At 35.9% G+C, this 12,466-nt stretch overlaps 1 protein-coding gene across 11 annotated transcripts in view; it reads left to right on the top strand.

Moving 5' to 3' along the window:
• Positions 1-9,847, top strand: part of ubr4 (ubiquitin protein ligase E3 component n-recognin 4) — a 58,504-nt gene extending 48,657 nt beyond the window's left edge. For 6 of the 11 annotated variants that reach the window (XM_067372141.1, XM_067372138.1, XM_067372144.1 and 3 more), the window contains exons 87-106: positions 1-23; positions 106-227; positions 319-516; positions 1,557-1,637; positions 1,736-1,823; positions 1,925-2,052; positions 2,139-2,246; positions 2,338-2,457; positions 2,549-2,739; positions 2,839-3,012; positions 3,684-3,783; positions 3,877-4,095; positions 4,189-4,302; positions 4,383-4,525; positions 4,620-4,745; positions 4,831-5,025; positions 5,112-5,336; positions 7,952-8,042; positions 8,152-8,314; positions 8,419-9,847. The exon at positions 1-23 is cut by the window's left edge and continues 151 nt beyond it. In XM_067372141.1, coding sequence (XP_067228242.1) covers positions 1-23; positions 106-227; positions 319-516; positions 1,557-1,637; positions 1,736-1,823; positions 1,925-2,052; positions 2,139-2,246; positions 2,338-2,457; positions 2,549-2,739; positions 2,839-3,012; positions 3,684-3,783; positions 3,877-4,095; positions 4,189-4,302; positions 4,383-4,525; positions 4,620-4,745; positions 4,831-5,025; positions 5,112-5,336; positions 7,952-8,042; positions 8,152-8,314; positions 8,419-8,483 — 2,674 coding nt within the window. In that variant the 3' untranslated portion in view covers positions 8,484-9,847. The remainder of the gene's footprint in view (positions 24-105; positions 228-318; positions 517-1,556; positions 1,638-1,735; positions 1,824-1,924; positions 2,053-2,138; positions 2,247-2,337; positions 2,458-2,548; positions 2,740-2,838; positions 3,013-3,683; positions 3,784-3,876; positions 4,096-4,188; positions 4,303-4,382; positions 4,526-4,619; positions 4,746-4,830; positions 5,026-5,111; positions 5,337-7,951; positions 8,043-8,151; positions 8,315-8,418) is intronic. The other 5 variants (XM_067372146.1, XM_067372145.1, XM_067372139.1 and 2 more) reach the window with 1 other exon arrangement.
• The last annotated feature ends 2,619 nt before the right edge of the window (positions 9,848-12,466 follow it).

Genomic DNA, 12,466 nt, shown 5'->3' with positions numbered 1-12,466 from the left:
GATGTTGGAAGATATGACTACAGGTTCCAGCCTTCACCTTCAGGTCTTCTCTGATGTTGGTGCATTGTTAGAGACAAAATCAGCTCAATGCGTCTTCTTTTGTAGGAACAGAGTCGGAGACCAAAGCTTTCATGGCTGTGTGCATCGAAACTGCAAAGCGGTACAATCTGGATGATTATCGCACCCCTGTCTTCATCTTCGAGAGGTTGTGTAGCATCATTTATCCAGTGAGTAGACTTCAGCTCATTGACATTCAGTTATAGCTTTTGGAAAAATGATCTTGGGAAAATTAAATTTCTCTCATCTATGTCTGTGAAGGAGGAGAATGAGGTGACAGAGTTCTTTGTTACGCTGGAGAAGGACCCACAGCAGGAGGACTTCTTGCAGGGCCGTATGCCAGGAAACCCATATAGCAGTAATGAACCAGGCATTGGCCCTCTCATGAGGGATATCAAGAACAAAATCTGCCAGGATTGCGATCTTGTGGCACTACTGGAAGACGACAGTGGCATGGAGGTACGTAATCTGCAACAGTCATTTGTCTTGGGGCTTCAATTCAAATAATTTGCTTTAGCCTTTTTTTGCATTATTTGTATTTTTAAATCATTCTAAAAAAGAAATGTTTATTAAAGGGATAGTTCACCCAAAAATGAAAATTATCCCATGATTTACTCACTCTCAAGCCATCTTCTTTCAGACAATCTGAGATATATTTAAAAAACCTGGCTCTTTCAAGCATTATAATGGTAGTGAATAGGGGACATGTTTTGAAGCCCAAAATAAATGCATCCATCCATATAATCCATACATCTCCAGAGGTTTAATAAAGGCCTTCTGAAGCGAAGCGATGGGTAAAATAAGTAAAATAACTAGCTTTCGCTAGACGACCATACGCATACTGCGCAAGTCGACTTACGCCAAATGAGTAACCCCTGACGTATGACGCAAGATATAGGAGTAGCATAAGCTTAGACGCCTTTAGTGGTTTAAACAAATATAGCTGGCCAACAAACTCAAGCTCCTCTTCTCTTATACTGACCGGCTGTAAACGTGAGGCTGTAAACCTCCCATGATTCTGTGAAATAAGGTGTCATCAAGCTATGCCTTTGTTTTGAATAAGCAACCACTAGAGGCAAAAAAATACATATTGTGCCTTTTAAGAAGAATACTTTCAGCAAGGATGAATTAAATTGATCAAAATTGATAGTAAGTAAAAAGTAAAGAGATTTATATAATGTTATAATTTATTTCAAATAAATTGAACTTTCTATTTATCAAAAAATCCTGTATAAAAGTTATATTACATTACATTTTAATAATGTCACAATTTTACAGTTTTTTTTTTTTGTACTTCAAAAACATTTTAGAAAGTCTTATCAGCACTGTTTATATATGGGCTGCTATTAAATTTCATAAATATATGAAAAATGTGGCGTGCCCAACTAAGTGGTGCAACCAGAAACATGCAGGAAAGAAAACAAGATTTTTATATGATAAAGCATAGGTAAAGATAAATATTTTTATTTAAACATTTATTACATGACTTTTCTTTGCAGCTCCTTGTCAATAACAAGATCATTAGTCTGGATCTGTCTGTTGCTGAGGTCTATAAGAGGGTTTGGTGCCCCACTAATGAGGTGGGCTAAAGATACTTATTTTTATTTTATTTTTTATTTACCGACCATGGTTTAAAATTAAATAATCTTTCTAAAATTACTAAAATCTTCCAATAAAGGGTGAGCCAATGAGGATCATCTACAGAATGAGGGGGCTTCTGGGAGATGCAACAGAGGAGTTCATTGAGTCTTTGGACTCAACTACAGGTAAGTGTTATGTTTTTCTCTTTCTTAACATTGCTGTCAGTTTTCTTTTCCTCTAGTTTAACTCGTTTCTTATTTGTAATTGGTGTGTTCTCTCTTTGCAGATGAAGAGGAGGATGATGAGGAGGTATATAAGATGGCTGGAGTGATGGCGCAGTGTGGAGGTCTAGAGTGCATGTTGAACAGGCTCTCTGGAATCAAAGATTTCAAACAGGGCAGGCACCTTCTCACCGTGAGTATGAAGTTCACTTCTCTTCAATTCATGACTTTCTACAGATTCCTCAGAAACAATTCTAATGATTGTGTTTTACTTTATAGGTTCTTCTCAAGTTATTTAGTTACTGTGTGAAAGTGAAAATCAACAGACAGCAGCTGGTGAAACCAGAGATGAACACTCTGAATGTTATGTTGGGCACGCTGAATCTGGTAAGCAACATACCAAAGGAAATATCACTAGAGCTTATGAGATAAAATGTAATATTTAAGAGGATGTTTGTAATTGGATGTTGTGTTTCAGGCATTGGTGGCAGAGCAGGAGAGCAAGGACAGTGGAGGAGCATCCATAGCAGAGCAGGTTCTTAGTATTATGGAGATCATCCTGGATGAGGCAAATGCTGAGACTGTGTCTGAAGACAAGGTCAGCAAGACATTTTGATTCATGCAATGAATATTACAACAAAATTAAAGTGAAAAACAGTTGTTTTCAGATCTTTGTCTTTCTCCTCTAGGGTAACCTGCTGCTGACGGGTGATAAGGACCAGCTGGTGATGCTCCTGGACCAGATTAACACGTTGTTTGTGCGTTCAAATCCCAGTGTCCTACAAGGGCTGCTCCGCATCATCCCTTACCTGTCCTTTGGTGAACTAGAGAAGATGCACATCCTGGTCGAGCGCTTTAAACCCTGCTGCAACTTTGATAAGTATGGAGTTTGTCCATCTCTATAACCTAGAACTCTGACTTTTCCTTGAAGCAGTGGAGAATGTTTGCTGCTTTTAACACCATTTGTTTTCGCATTCAGGTATGATGAGGAGCACAGTGCAGATGACAAGGTGTTCCTGGACTGCTTCTGTAAAATAGCTGCAGGAATCAAGAACAATAGTAATGGCCATCAACTGAAAGACCTCATCTTACAGAAGGGCATTACCCAGAGTGCTCTGGACTATATGAAGAAACATATCCCCTGTGCTAAGAAGTATGAAATGTCTAAATATAATATGTTAATAATATTTATTTATATATTTATAATATTATATGTTTAATAATATATTATAATATAAAATATTTTACCTTATTTAGAAATACCTTTTTATAGATACATATTTAGATACATATTTTATTTATAAATTTATACTATATATATATATATTTATTATATAAAATAAACTTATATAAACCATAAAGTATTTCTGGATAAGTGAAAAAACCTATATATTAATATAAATAAAGGACATTTATATATATTATATGAATATTATATGAAATATATATAAATGAATAAAGGACATTTATATTTCACATTTATATATTTCATTTTATATGGTCTATAAATAATCATACTATTTTTGAACTTTTATATATAAACTATTTTTGAATATATATATATAAACTACTATTTTTGAATATATTTTTTATATATATATATATATATATATATATATATATATATATATATATATATATATAATATATATATTCAAAAATAGTAGTGTATATATATATATATATATATATATATATTCAAAAATAGTAGTTTATATATATAAAATATATTCAAAAATAGTAGTTTTTTTATATATATATATATATAACTACTACATTACAGTTTACAGAGTGCTTATCCTGACTATACATATTATTTTGTAGCCTGGATGCAGATGTTTGGAAGAAATTCCTTGCTCGACCAGCCCTTCCGTTCATCCTTAGACTGCTGCGTGGTCTGGCCACCCAACACCCCCCTACACAGGTAATACATTTACCACTAGTTTGAGGTTTATTTCATGCAGTATCCCTTTACGCACACAACAAAAATGAACTAAACCATCTCTTCTTCTTATAGATGCTAATCGGAACAGATTCAATAACCAATTTGCACAAGCTGGAGCAGGTGTCCAGTGACGAGGGTATCGGCACTTTAGCAGAGAATCTTCTGGAGGCTCTAAGGGAGCACGCCGAGGTTAACCTGAAGATCGACGCTGCTCGAAGGGAGACTCGAGCGGAGAAGAAACGCATGGCCATGGCGATGAGGCAGAAAGCTCTCGGCACGCTGGGAATGACAGTGAGTTGCATATATATTAATAGAAGCTTGATGTTTACACCAGAAAAAAAATTATTTAAATTGAAATATTTTCATTTTTTGCTTTTGTTTCAGACCAATGAGAAGGGACAGGTGGTGACTAAGACATCCCTGCTTAAACAGATGGAGGAACTCATAGAAGAACCTGGGTTGACTTGCTGTATTTGTAGAGAGGGCTATAAGTTCCAGGTCTGTTTTCCTACTAATTACTTTCCATTTTACTGTAGGTTGTTGTGATGTTCAGCCTCTTCATATTTTGTCCTCCACAGCCTACCAAAGTTCTGGGCATCTACACATTTACGAAGCGTGTGGCCCTTGAGGAGTTTGAGAACAAACCCCGCAAGCAGCAGGGTTACAGCACTGTCTCACACTTTAACATAGTCCACTATGACTGTCACCTTGCTGCTGTCAGGTGCGTGAAATTGCTGTGAATGCAATGGATTTGATTAATTAAGTTTTTTTTGTCTCGCTTGTTTTATAATTTTCTCTCTGTATGTCTGAATCAGGCTTGCCAGAGGGCGTGAGGAATGGGAAAGTGCGGCACTACAGAATGCCAACACAAAGTGCAATGGGCTCCTACCAGTATGGGGGCCACACGTACCCGAATCTGCCTTTGCCACCTGCCTGGCAAGGTACATCATGCTTGCATCCAATTAGTACTAAGATGTACTCCTGAATAGCTACAAGAATATTACCGTATTTTGTATTGTGTTACAGGCACAACACATATCTGCAAGAGTGCACAGGGCAAAGGGAACCCACATACCAGCTCAACATTCATGATACCAAGCTGCTGTTCCTGCGCTTTGCAATGGAGCAATCCTTTAGCGTGGACACAGGGGGAGGAGGCCGCGAAAGCAACATCCACCTCATCCCTTACATCATTCACACAGTTCTTTACGTCCTCAACACGTACGTTTATAAAAGATGAGATTTCAGTTCCAATGCATTTTGAGATGTTACAGTTTTGAAGCTTTTTCTTCTGACTTCCTCCATAGAACAAGGGCCACATCACGAGAGGAGAAGAATCTACAGAGCTTCTTGGAGCAACCTTGTGAGAAGTGGGTGGAGACTTCGTACGAGGTGGACGGGCCGCACTACTTCACTATATTGGCCATGCACATCCTCCCACCCGAGCGCTGGAGGACTACTCGTGTTGACTTCCTGCGTAGGCTGCTGGTCACATCTCATGCCCGCAAGGTCTCACCAGGGGGTGCTAACAAGTAAGTGAACAAAGGATGACTCTGCACATGTCAGAGCTTGAACATTTAAGAGCTTGTACAAGCGTGTGCTGTGCTTTACATGCTTAGGTGTCTATTTTTGGATTTGGCAAGTGTTTTGTGCTTAGTCAAACTGCTTATGTTGGCTTAAAGCAAGAGTATTGTATGCCTTGAGGATTGATGCAAGATTATATCAGGCATGTCTTGGACTGGGTTTGTCAGTTTGTTTTAGGCCTATGTATTATTGTTTGTAAAGTTTTCCACTTTTATTATATCTAAACATTCTTATTATTTAAAAAAACACATGTATTATAATTATATATTATTCATTATATTAATCATATAATTAATATATGTGAACAAAAACAAAAGCTATTAAATGTTTTCTCATTAAAATGTCAAGATTAAAATGACGGGTAATAATAGATTGACAGAATTTTACAACCCTGTCCATCAAAAAAGTCTAACGCAACCTCTGCTCCAGACAGCGTCCCAGTACCGTATTGAGTTCTCTTTCGCGCTTTAACTGACAGAAATGCACAAAATATTTGAAATGCCCATTATTGGTGAGTATCCTCATAAGCACAGTCTTAAAAGGGGGGGGGGGGGTATCACACACGGTTTCTGCCAATCACATGTTAATCTTGAGTACCTATAGAGTAGTAGTGCATCCTTCATATCTCCGAAAAGTCTTGGAGGCGTGTCATGTGAGCAGAGCTAAAGAGTGACGAGTACGCGCAGCTTTAGTGTAGCGATCGTCTGCAAGCTATTGATAGTCAGCTAAACAAATGTATTTAAACACATACAATACACCATCGCATTATCCCTGAATAACTTTTCAATCACTATAATGAATATAGCGTATAGTGAATGATGAATAATGAATTTTATGAATTCACTACGTTCGTGTTGTTTACATTATATTTACTTAGGCCTATTGCCAACAAAACAGACATTTGGTGTAGGGCTGCACAACAATTAATCGCGATTAATCGTTTGCAAAATAAGAGTCTGTGTTTACGTAATATATGTGTTTGTTCTGTGTATAATAATTATGTATATATAAATACACACACATACATGTATACATTTAAGAAATATATGCATGTATAAATAAATATATATTTTATATTATATTTAAATATAAATATTTATATATAAATATAACATTTTTCTTAAATATATACATGTATGTGTGTGTATTAATAGATACATAATTATTATACACGGAACAAACACATATATTACGTAAACACAGACTTTTATTTTGCAAACGATTTATCGTATTTAATCGTTATGCAGCCCTAATTTGGTGCAGTTTTACTCACCACCTGCGGTTCCGACTTGTTTCAAACGATCTGTAAATCTAGCGTTGAACTGGGCCTTGTTTATAAAACCATTTGCGCCGATCCTCGAGCAGCCACGGAAAAACATAAGATATTCTCCATTCATTTTAAATTAATTTTAATAAAAAAGTGATTGCAACTATCAGTTTCTATGGTTATTTTAATAACAAATATCGAGAGCACATCAGTGTAATGCGTGAGCACGAATCTCTCAGCTCCACTTAACGTTGGGTTCTTTGGGAAGCAAGGTTATCTTTCCCTCACAACCAAAAACACACTTCTTTGTTGACATTGTTGATTTCATAGTCTAAAAACAAAGTGACAAATCTTTCTCGAGCAAGTCCTGTGCAGGGCTGCCAATGACTTCTGTAAAGCGAAGCACGTTGATGGGCGTGTTCTTGCTCTCTCGCTCTGGTTGATGTGCGCGTGTGCTCTTCCAGGAGAAGTGCCCATATAAGGAATTCCACCTTTTATTACATAATAAAGGGCTATACTCAAAAAAGAAATGTCTGAAGTTTTTGAGCAATCTGAAGAGTATTTTTGGCACAAAAATACTCCGTTATATGTCCAACTCCTTTATTGAAACTTTGGCCATGTTTAGCATGAAAATCCAACTCTTTCAGAATGCAAGAAACAGCATTAGACCTCCCCTTTAAATGAGTTAAAAAGTATTAAATGACCGTAAAGAGTTGAGAACATCGAGAAGTTGAGAACATCGAATGCGTGTCAGATCCGCGTCATGTCTTAAAGTGACAGCCACCTAATAAACCAGCTTCTGTCTGTCATTAATGTTAATCAAACAACAAAAGACTAAGATAAAATAACCCTCAGCTTTTGACTGAATAACTTTTGTAGCTTTAATATGGATTAATCTATATATGTTGGCAGAGCATGTAAAAATTAGAATCGGACGGACTGGGCTAATAGAAAAAAATAATTGTTTTAATCTTTTCTTCCTTTTTTTCCCCAGTTGACAGCACTAATATAGAATTTTTATGGTTTTTTTTTATTTTTTTATGGCCATTCATGACTTTGGTCATATTGATCTGATGAATGTATTGAAGATTTTTATTTTTAGCATTATTGTTGCTATTATATAATTAAAACACATTTTATATATATTTTTATAAATTATACAATTTATGTATATTTATTAAAAAATTATACATACATTTGATATATTTTACGTAATTTTTATTTAAGTATTTATTCTTTTTAATGGCTATTCCTGATTTGATAATCAGTGATTTAATTGCATTTTTATCATTTCAGGCTCACTGACAAAGCAGTGAAGGAGTATGCCGTTTACCGCTCACCGCTTCTCTTCTGGGGTCTGGTGGATCTTATCTATGATATGTTCAGGGTATGAGAATGTTTTTCCCCTCTGTCTGACTCCTGTAAGCATAATGTCTAATAAGTGTGTGTGTGTGTTTCCATGAAATCTAATGTTATCTTCTATGTTCCTACAACAGAAAGTGCCCACCAGCAACACAGAAGGAGGCTGGTCCTTCTCGCTCGCAGAGTACATAAGGCACAATGACATGCCTATCTATGAGGCTTCAGAAAGGGTCTTGAGGTCTTTCCAGGATGAACTCATGCCTGCTGAATCCTTCTCAGAGTTCCTGGATGTCGTAGGTCAGACACTTTTCTGCCATGTGCTGAACACAAAGTTCTCTAACTGTCAATAATGTTGCTGTACAGATGGAATATAAATTTCTTGTAACTGACTCTCTTCCCAGGGCTTCTGTCAGAAATCCCAGACCCTGACGCCTTCCTGCAGGACCTGTTGAACTCTGTGCCCTGATGGCACACATTTATGCACCTCACTTTATGGACTCGTGACCGCTATGTCCAGTGCAGGTGTTCCTTAAACATGGAGTCTGTCCGCTACCAGGACCCAGCTATTCGCAACTCCAAAGGGACACCTTTCAATCGGGGCCCAGGCTCCCAAAACTTCTATCAGCTCGCATACACACTCATTCACCTCCACTTCTGCTCCTGATCTCCGCGTGGGTTCATTCAGTTATAACTCTCTTCTAAACAAGTGACGAGTAGCCTGACGAGTTAATGCGCATTTATTCTACAATGGTTTTGTAACACCTAATACACATAAACACACCGTTCTCTTTTGATCTGAAATGTTGCAGGTAGTCTGATTGGGAATTATTTTATAAACAACCTTGATGGCATTTGTTTTTCCCTTTGTGATTTTGTTTGTTTGTTTTTTGACTCAAGATCTAAATTGGCTAAGAGTTACAGATTCACTCAAATGTGAACTAATCTCTCATTGTTTTTTATTTTTTGTGGACCTTTTTGCAGTGGTGTTCTATGAATTGTTTGCAGTTTGTAAGAAAGGCAAGGCCTGACACTGGTTCTGTGATGCGATGCAAATGTGTGACGATTGTTTTCCATGTGTAAATGGTTCAAGAGTGAGATGAAAGCTTGTTTAATGTTTTTTTTTCCGTGAAATGGAAATACTTTCTGATTTGTAAAGGGTTTACCTGCATCAACAATGAAACACAAAGATAAAGAGAATAAAAAAGGGCCTGCATATTTATTTTGGGAGCCTTTTTCCACTTTGTTTTTCTGGTTGTGTTATTGTTTTGATCAAAAACACAATACTAAATTTATTTTTCGTTGTGTCTTCCATGTGACCGTAATTCACTCAATAATATTCCGCAGATTAAACATTTTCCCCAGAGCAAGTTGTGCCTCTGGTAAGCAAGGTGCCACTGAGAAGAGTCTCAGTGATTTTAAGTTTATTCTTACAGTATAAACACACACCTGCGATAGGGTGTTCTTGAGCTGAATGCATGGTGTGAAGTTTGTTTAAAATAAGAAAACAAGAAAAACCCACTTAGTGTTTATTCGCCTATTCCCGCTGCTACAATGTTCAACTGTTGCTGAATGTCTGCTTTTTGAATTAGCTCAACTTAATAAAGGTGTAAGAATACCGTATCTGACTCAATGTGTCACATAAGCAATATTTATTTATATGCTAATATTGCGTTCAATATTTTAATTTTATATTTTTTAGTTTGAGTTTTAGTATTTTTGTGCTTTTATCACTTTTATTCTTAATTGTTTTAATATTTCTTTTTATATTTACTTTTATTTCAGTTTTCATTTTAGTACCTCAAAGTTATTTTAGTTAGTTGCCAAATCAACATTTTTAAATTTCATGCATTATTTGTTTTATTTCAGCTTTTTTTTTTTCTTTTTTTTTTTTTTTTTTTTTTTCAATTACAAAAATGACTTTTAATAGATTCAGTTTGCTAACAATAACAACTGGAAGGTTCCTTACTTCTGGATTATGTTTTCATGTTCCAAACACATAGGCCTACATGACAAAATACAATACATAAAGATGGAAATCGTTTTAGTTAAATCATCTGTTTCCAGTGTTGTGTGTAATTAATTACCAAGTAATCTAATTACTGTAATTTAATTACTTTTCGTTTGAAAAGGTAAAGTAAGGGATTACTCTTAATTTTACTGTACAGTAATTTTACAATTAGTTACTTCTGATGTAATTGTATTGGACAACTGTTTGAGTTTGATATGGGATTTATATAGTAATAAGTAATCCAACACTTTATAGAGAGAGTAATTAGTACTGTAATCGAATTACACTGTTGAAGATGTAATTAGTAGCTAGTAATTAATTGTTTTTTTAGAGTAACTTACCTAACACTATCTGTTCCCTATACATTAAAGGGTTAGTTCACCCAAAAAATGAAAATTCTGTCATTTATTACTCACCCTCATGTCGTTCTATACCCGTAAGGCCTTCATTAATCTTCGGAACGCAAATTAAGTTATTTTTGATTAAATCCAAAGGCTCAGTGAGGCCTCCATAGACAGCAATGTCATTGAACCTCTCAAGATCCAGAAAGGTACTCTGAACATATTTAAAACAGTCCATGTGAGTTCAGTGGTTCAGTCTTAATATTATAAAGCGACGAGAAAACTTTTTTTGCGCCAAGAAAAAAAAAAAAAGACTTTTCAACGATATCTAGTGATGGCCGATTTCAGAACACTGCTTCGAATCTTTTGTTTCAAATCAGTGATTCGGATCGCGTGTCAAAATGCCAAACTGCTGAAATCACGTGACACTGGCGCTCCGAATCTCTGATTCATAATTTTTTAAGGTCAAAATTTGTTTACCGTTGGTTATCAACTCGATGTCACTTTCTATTCTGTTATATTCCTTTAACTACTAAAACCCTTCCTCTGGGAAGTGACATCATTTTGGTGGGAAAGGAAAAGCACAAAAACATAAGCAACTATTAGCAGTGGAGTATTAATTATAATCATTTATATTTAAGTTATAAAAAGAAAATTGTCAATGCACGATCATAGCATACCATTTTATAGAAATATTTGCTTGAATTAATTATTTTAATTTACAACATTTTAAAAAGCACTGTAAGAATGACCCCAGTATCATATTTGTCAAGATCAGAAACAAAGTTCTCTTTCATCAGGAACACTATACAGTAGGCTACAGACGCCAAATATTTAATATGTAAATACTTTTAAAGGTACAGTGCTAAATGGTACTGTTACAGGGGTGGGTGTATAGAGTACCTCAGAGATGGCGTGTTTAGTAGGCAAAACCCGGAAGCGAGTTAGCATTTTAGGACTTCCAGTTCCATCGCCCTAAAGTCTATGGGTTTTTTGAATGGGTTTATGCTAAATCGCCTGAAATAAGGTCTGTGGTTAACAAAGCCTCTAAATATTTTCACGTTTTGATCTATGACATAAAACACACCAGTTATAACCCACTTGTGATTTTTTAAACCGTTATTGTGTCTTAAAAACGGCGGTTGCTAACAAGTTGCTAAAAGGGACTACTTCCTTTGGCGGGGACTTTAGGCGTCAATATGACAAACAGGACATTTGGACAGCATTTCTCATGAAAGTGGATAAGTATTCATACACAGTACAGATCATAATCAGTGAGCATGTTTTTAAATAAACTTGTTTTTTAAATAAAGTTTGGTGGTGACGACGTTGATCCGCGACCATGGTGTGCTGTAGTCCGTTTATAGCCTACTGTTAGCTTTTTAAATCTGACGACTTTATTTAGGCTTCAAAATGTATAAATGTGGTGTTAACTTGTAAAGATTATCTTGATAGAAAAAATGTGTAAGTGTCAGAACCCTTTGTTAAACACAGAGCTTATTTTTTGCGATTTTCCAAAAGTCTATGGGAAAAATGCATAGGCTTTCAATCGAGGGAACCCGTGCAATGCTAACTTCTGGGTTGGCCTACAAAAACATCTAACCCTCTCCATTGACTTTGTATTGCATGAACCTGCCTCCTTGTCATTTCTTGCTTCTAATAAAAGACAGAACAATGCCTAAAAAGCTGCTGTGTGACAGGGTGTACAGCAAACTAGCTAAAAAAACAGTATGAAACAGTATGGGTAATGGGTAAATTGTGGCTAGATTTTATCTCCTCCTCTCAGGTTCACATAGGGTGGTGAAATAATCCTTTGACATGGTTAAAAATAATAATTATATCCTGTCATTTATAATTATGTTCCCCTCCAGTGGGCGTAGTTCTCAGAGTAATATGACACATTGTGCTCTGTCTCGATTGCCTGTATCTACTTTTGTGTCCTTAAATGCTCATTTTTGGGGTTGACAGCTTATAAAAACTTAGTTCTGTTTTTTTTTTTAGCTTGTTTGCTGTACACCCTGTCACATAGCAGCATTTAGACATTGTTCTGCTTTTTATTATAAGTCAGAAATGACAAGGAGGCAGCTTCATTCAATATAA

Source organism: Chanodichthys erythropterus, chromosome 20 (genome assembly GCF_024489055.1).
Source record: "Chanodichthys erythropterus isolate Z2021 chromosome 20, ASM2448905v1, whole genome shotgun sequence".
NCBI lineage: Eukaryota > Metazoa > Chordata > Actinopteri > Cypriniformes > Xenocyprididae > Chanodichthys > Chanodichthys erythropterus.
The sequence above is the reverse complement of the archived record's forward strand: the minus strand, read 5'-3'. Positions and strand labels throughout refer to the sequence as shown.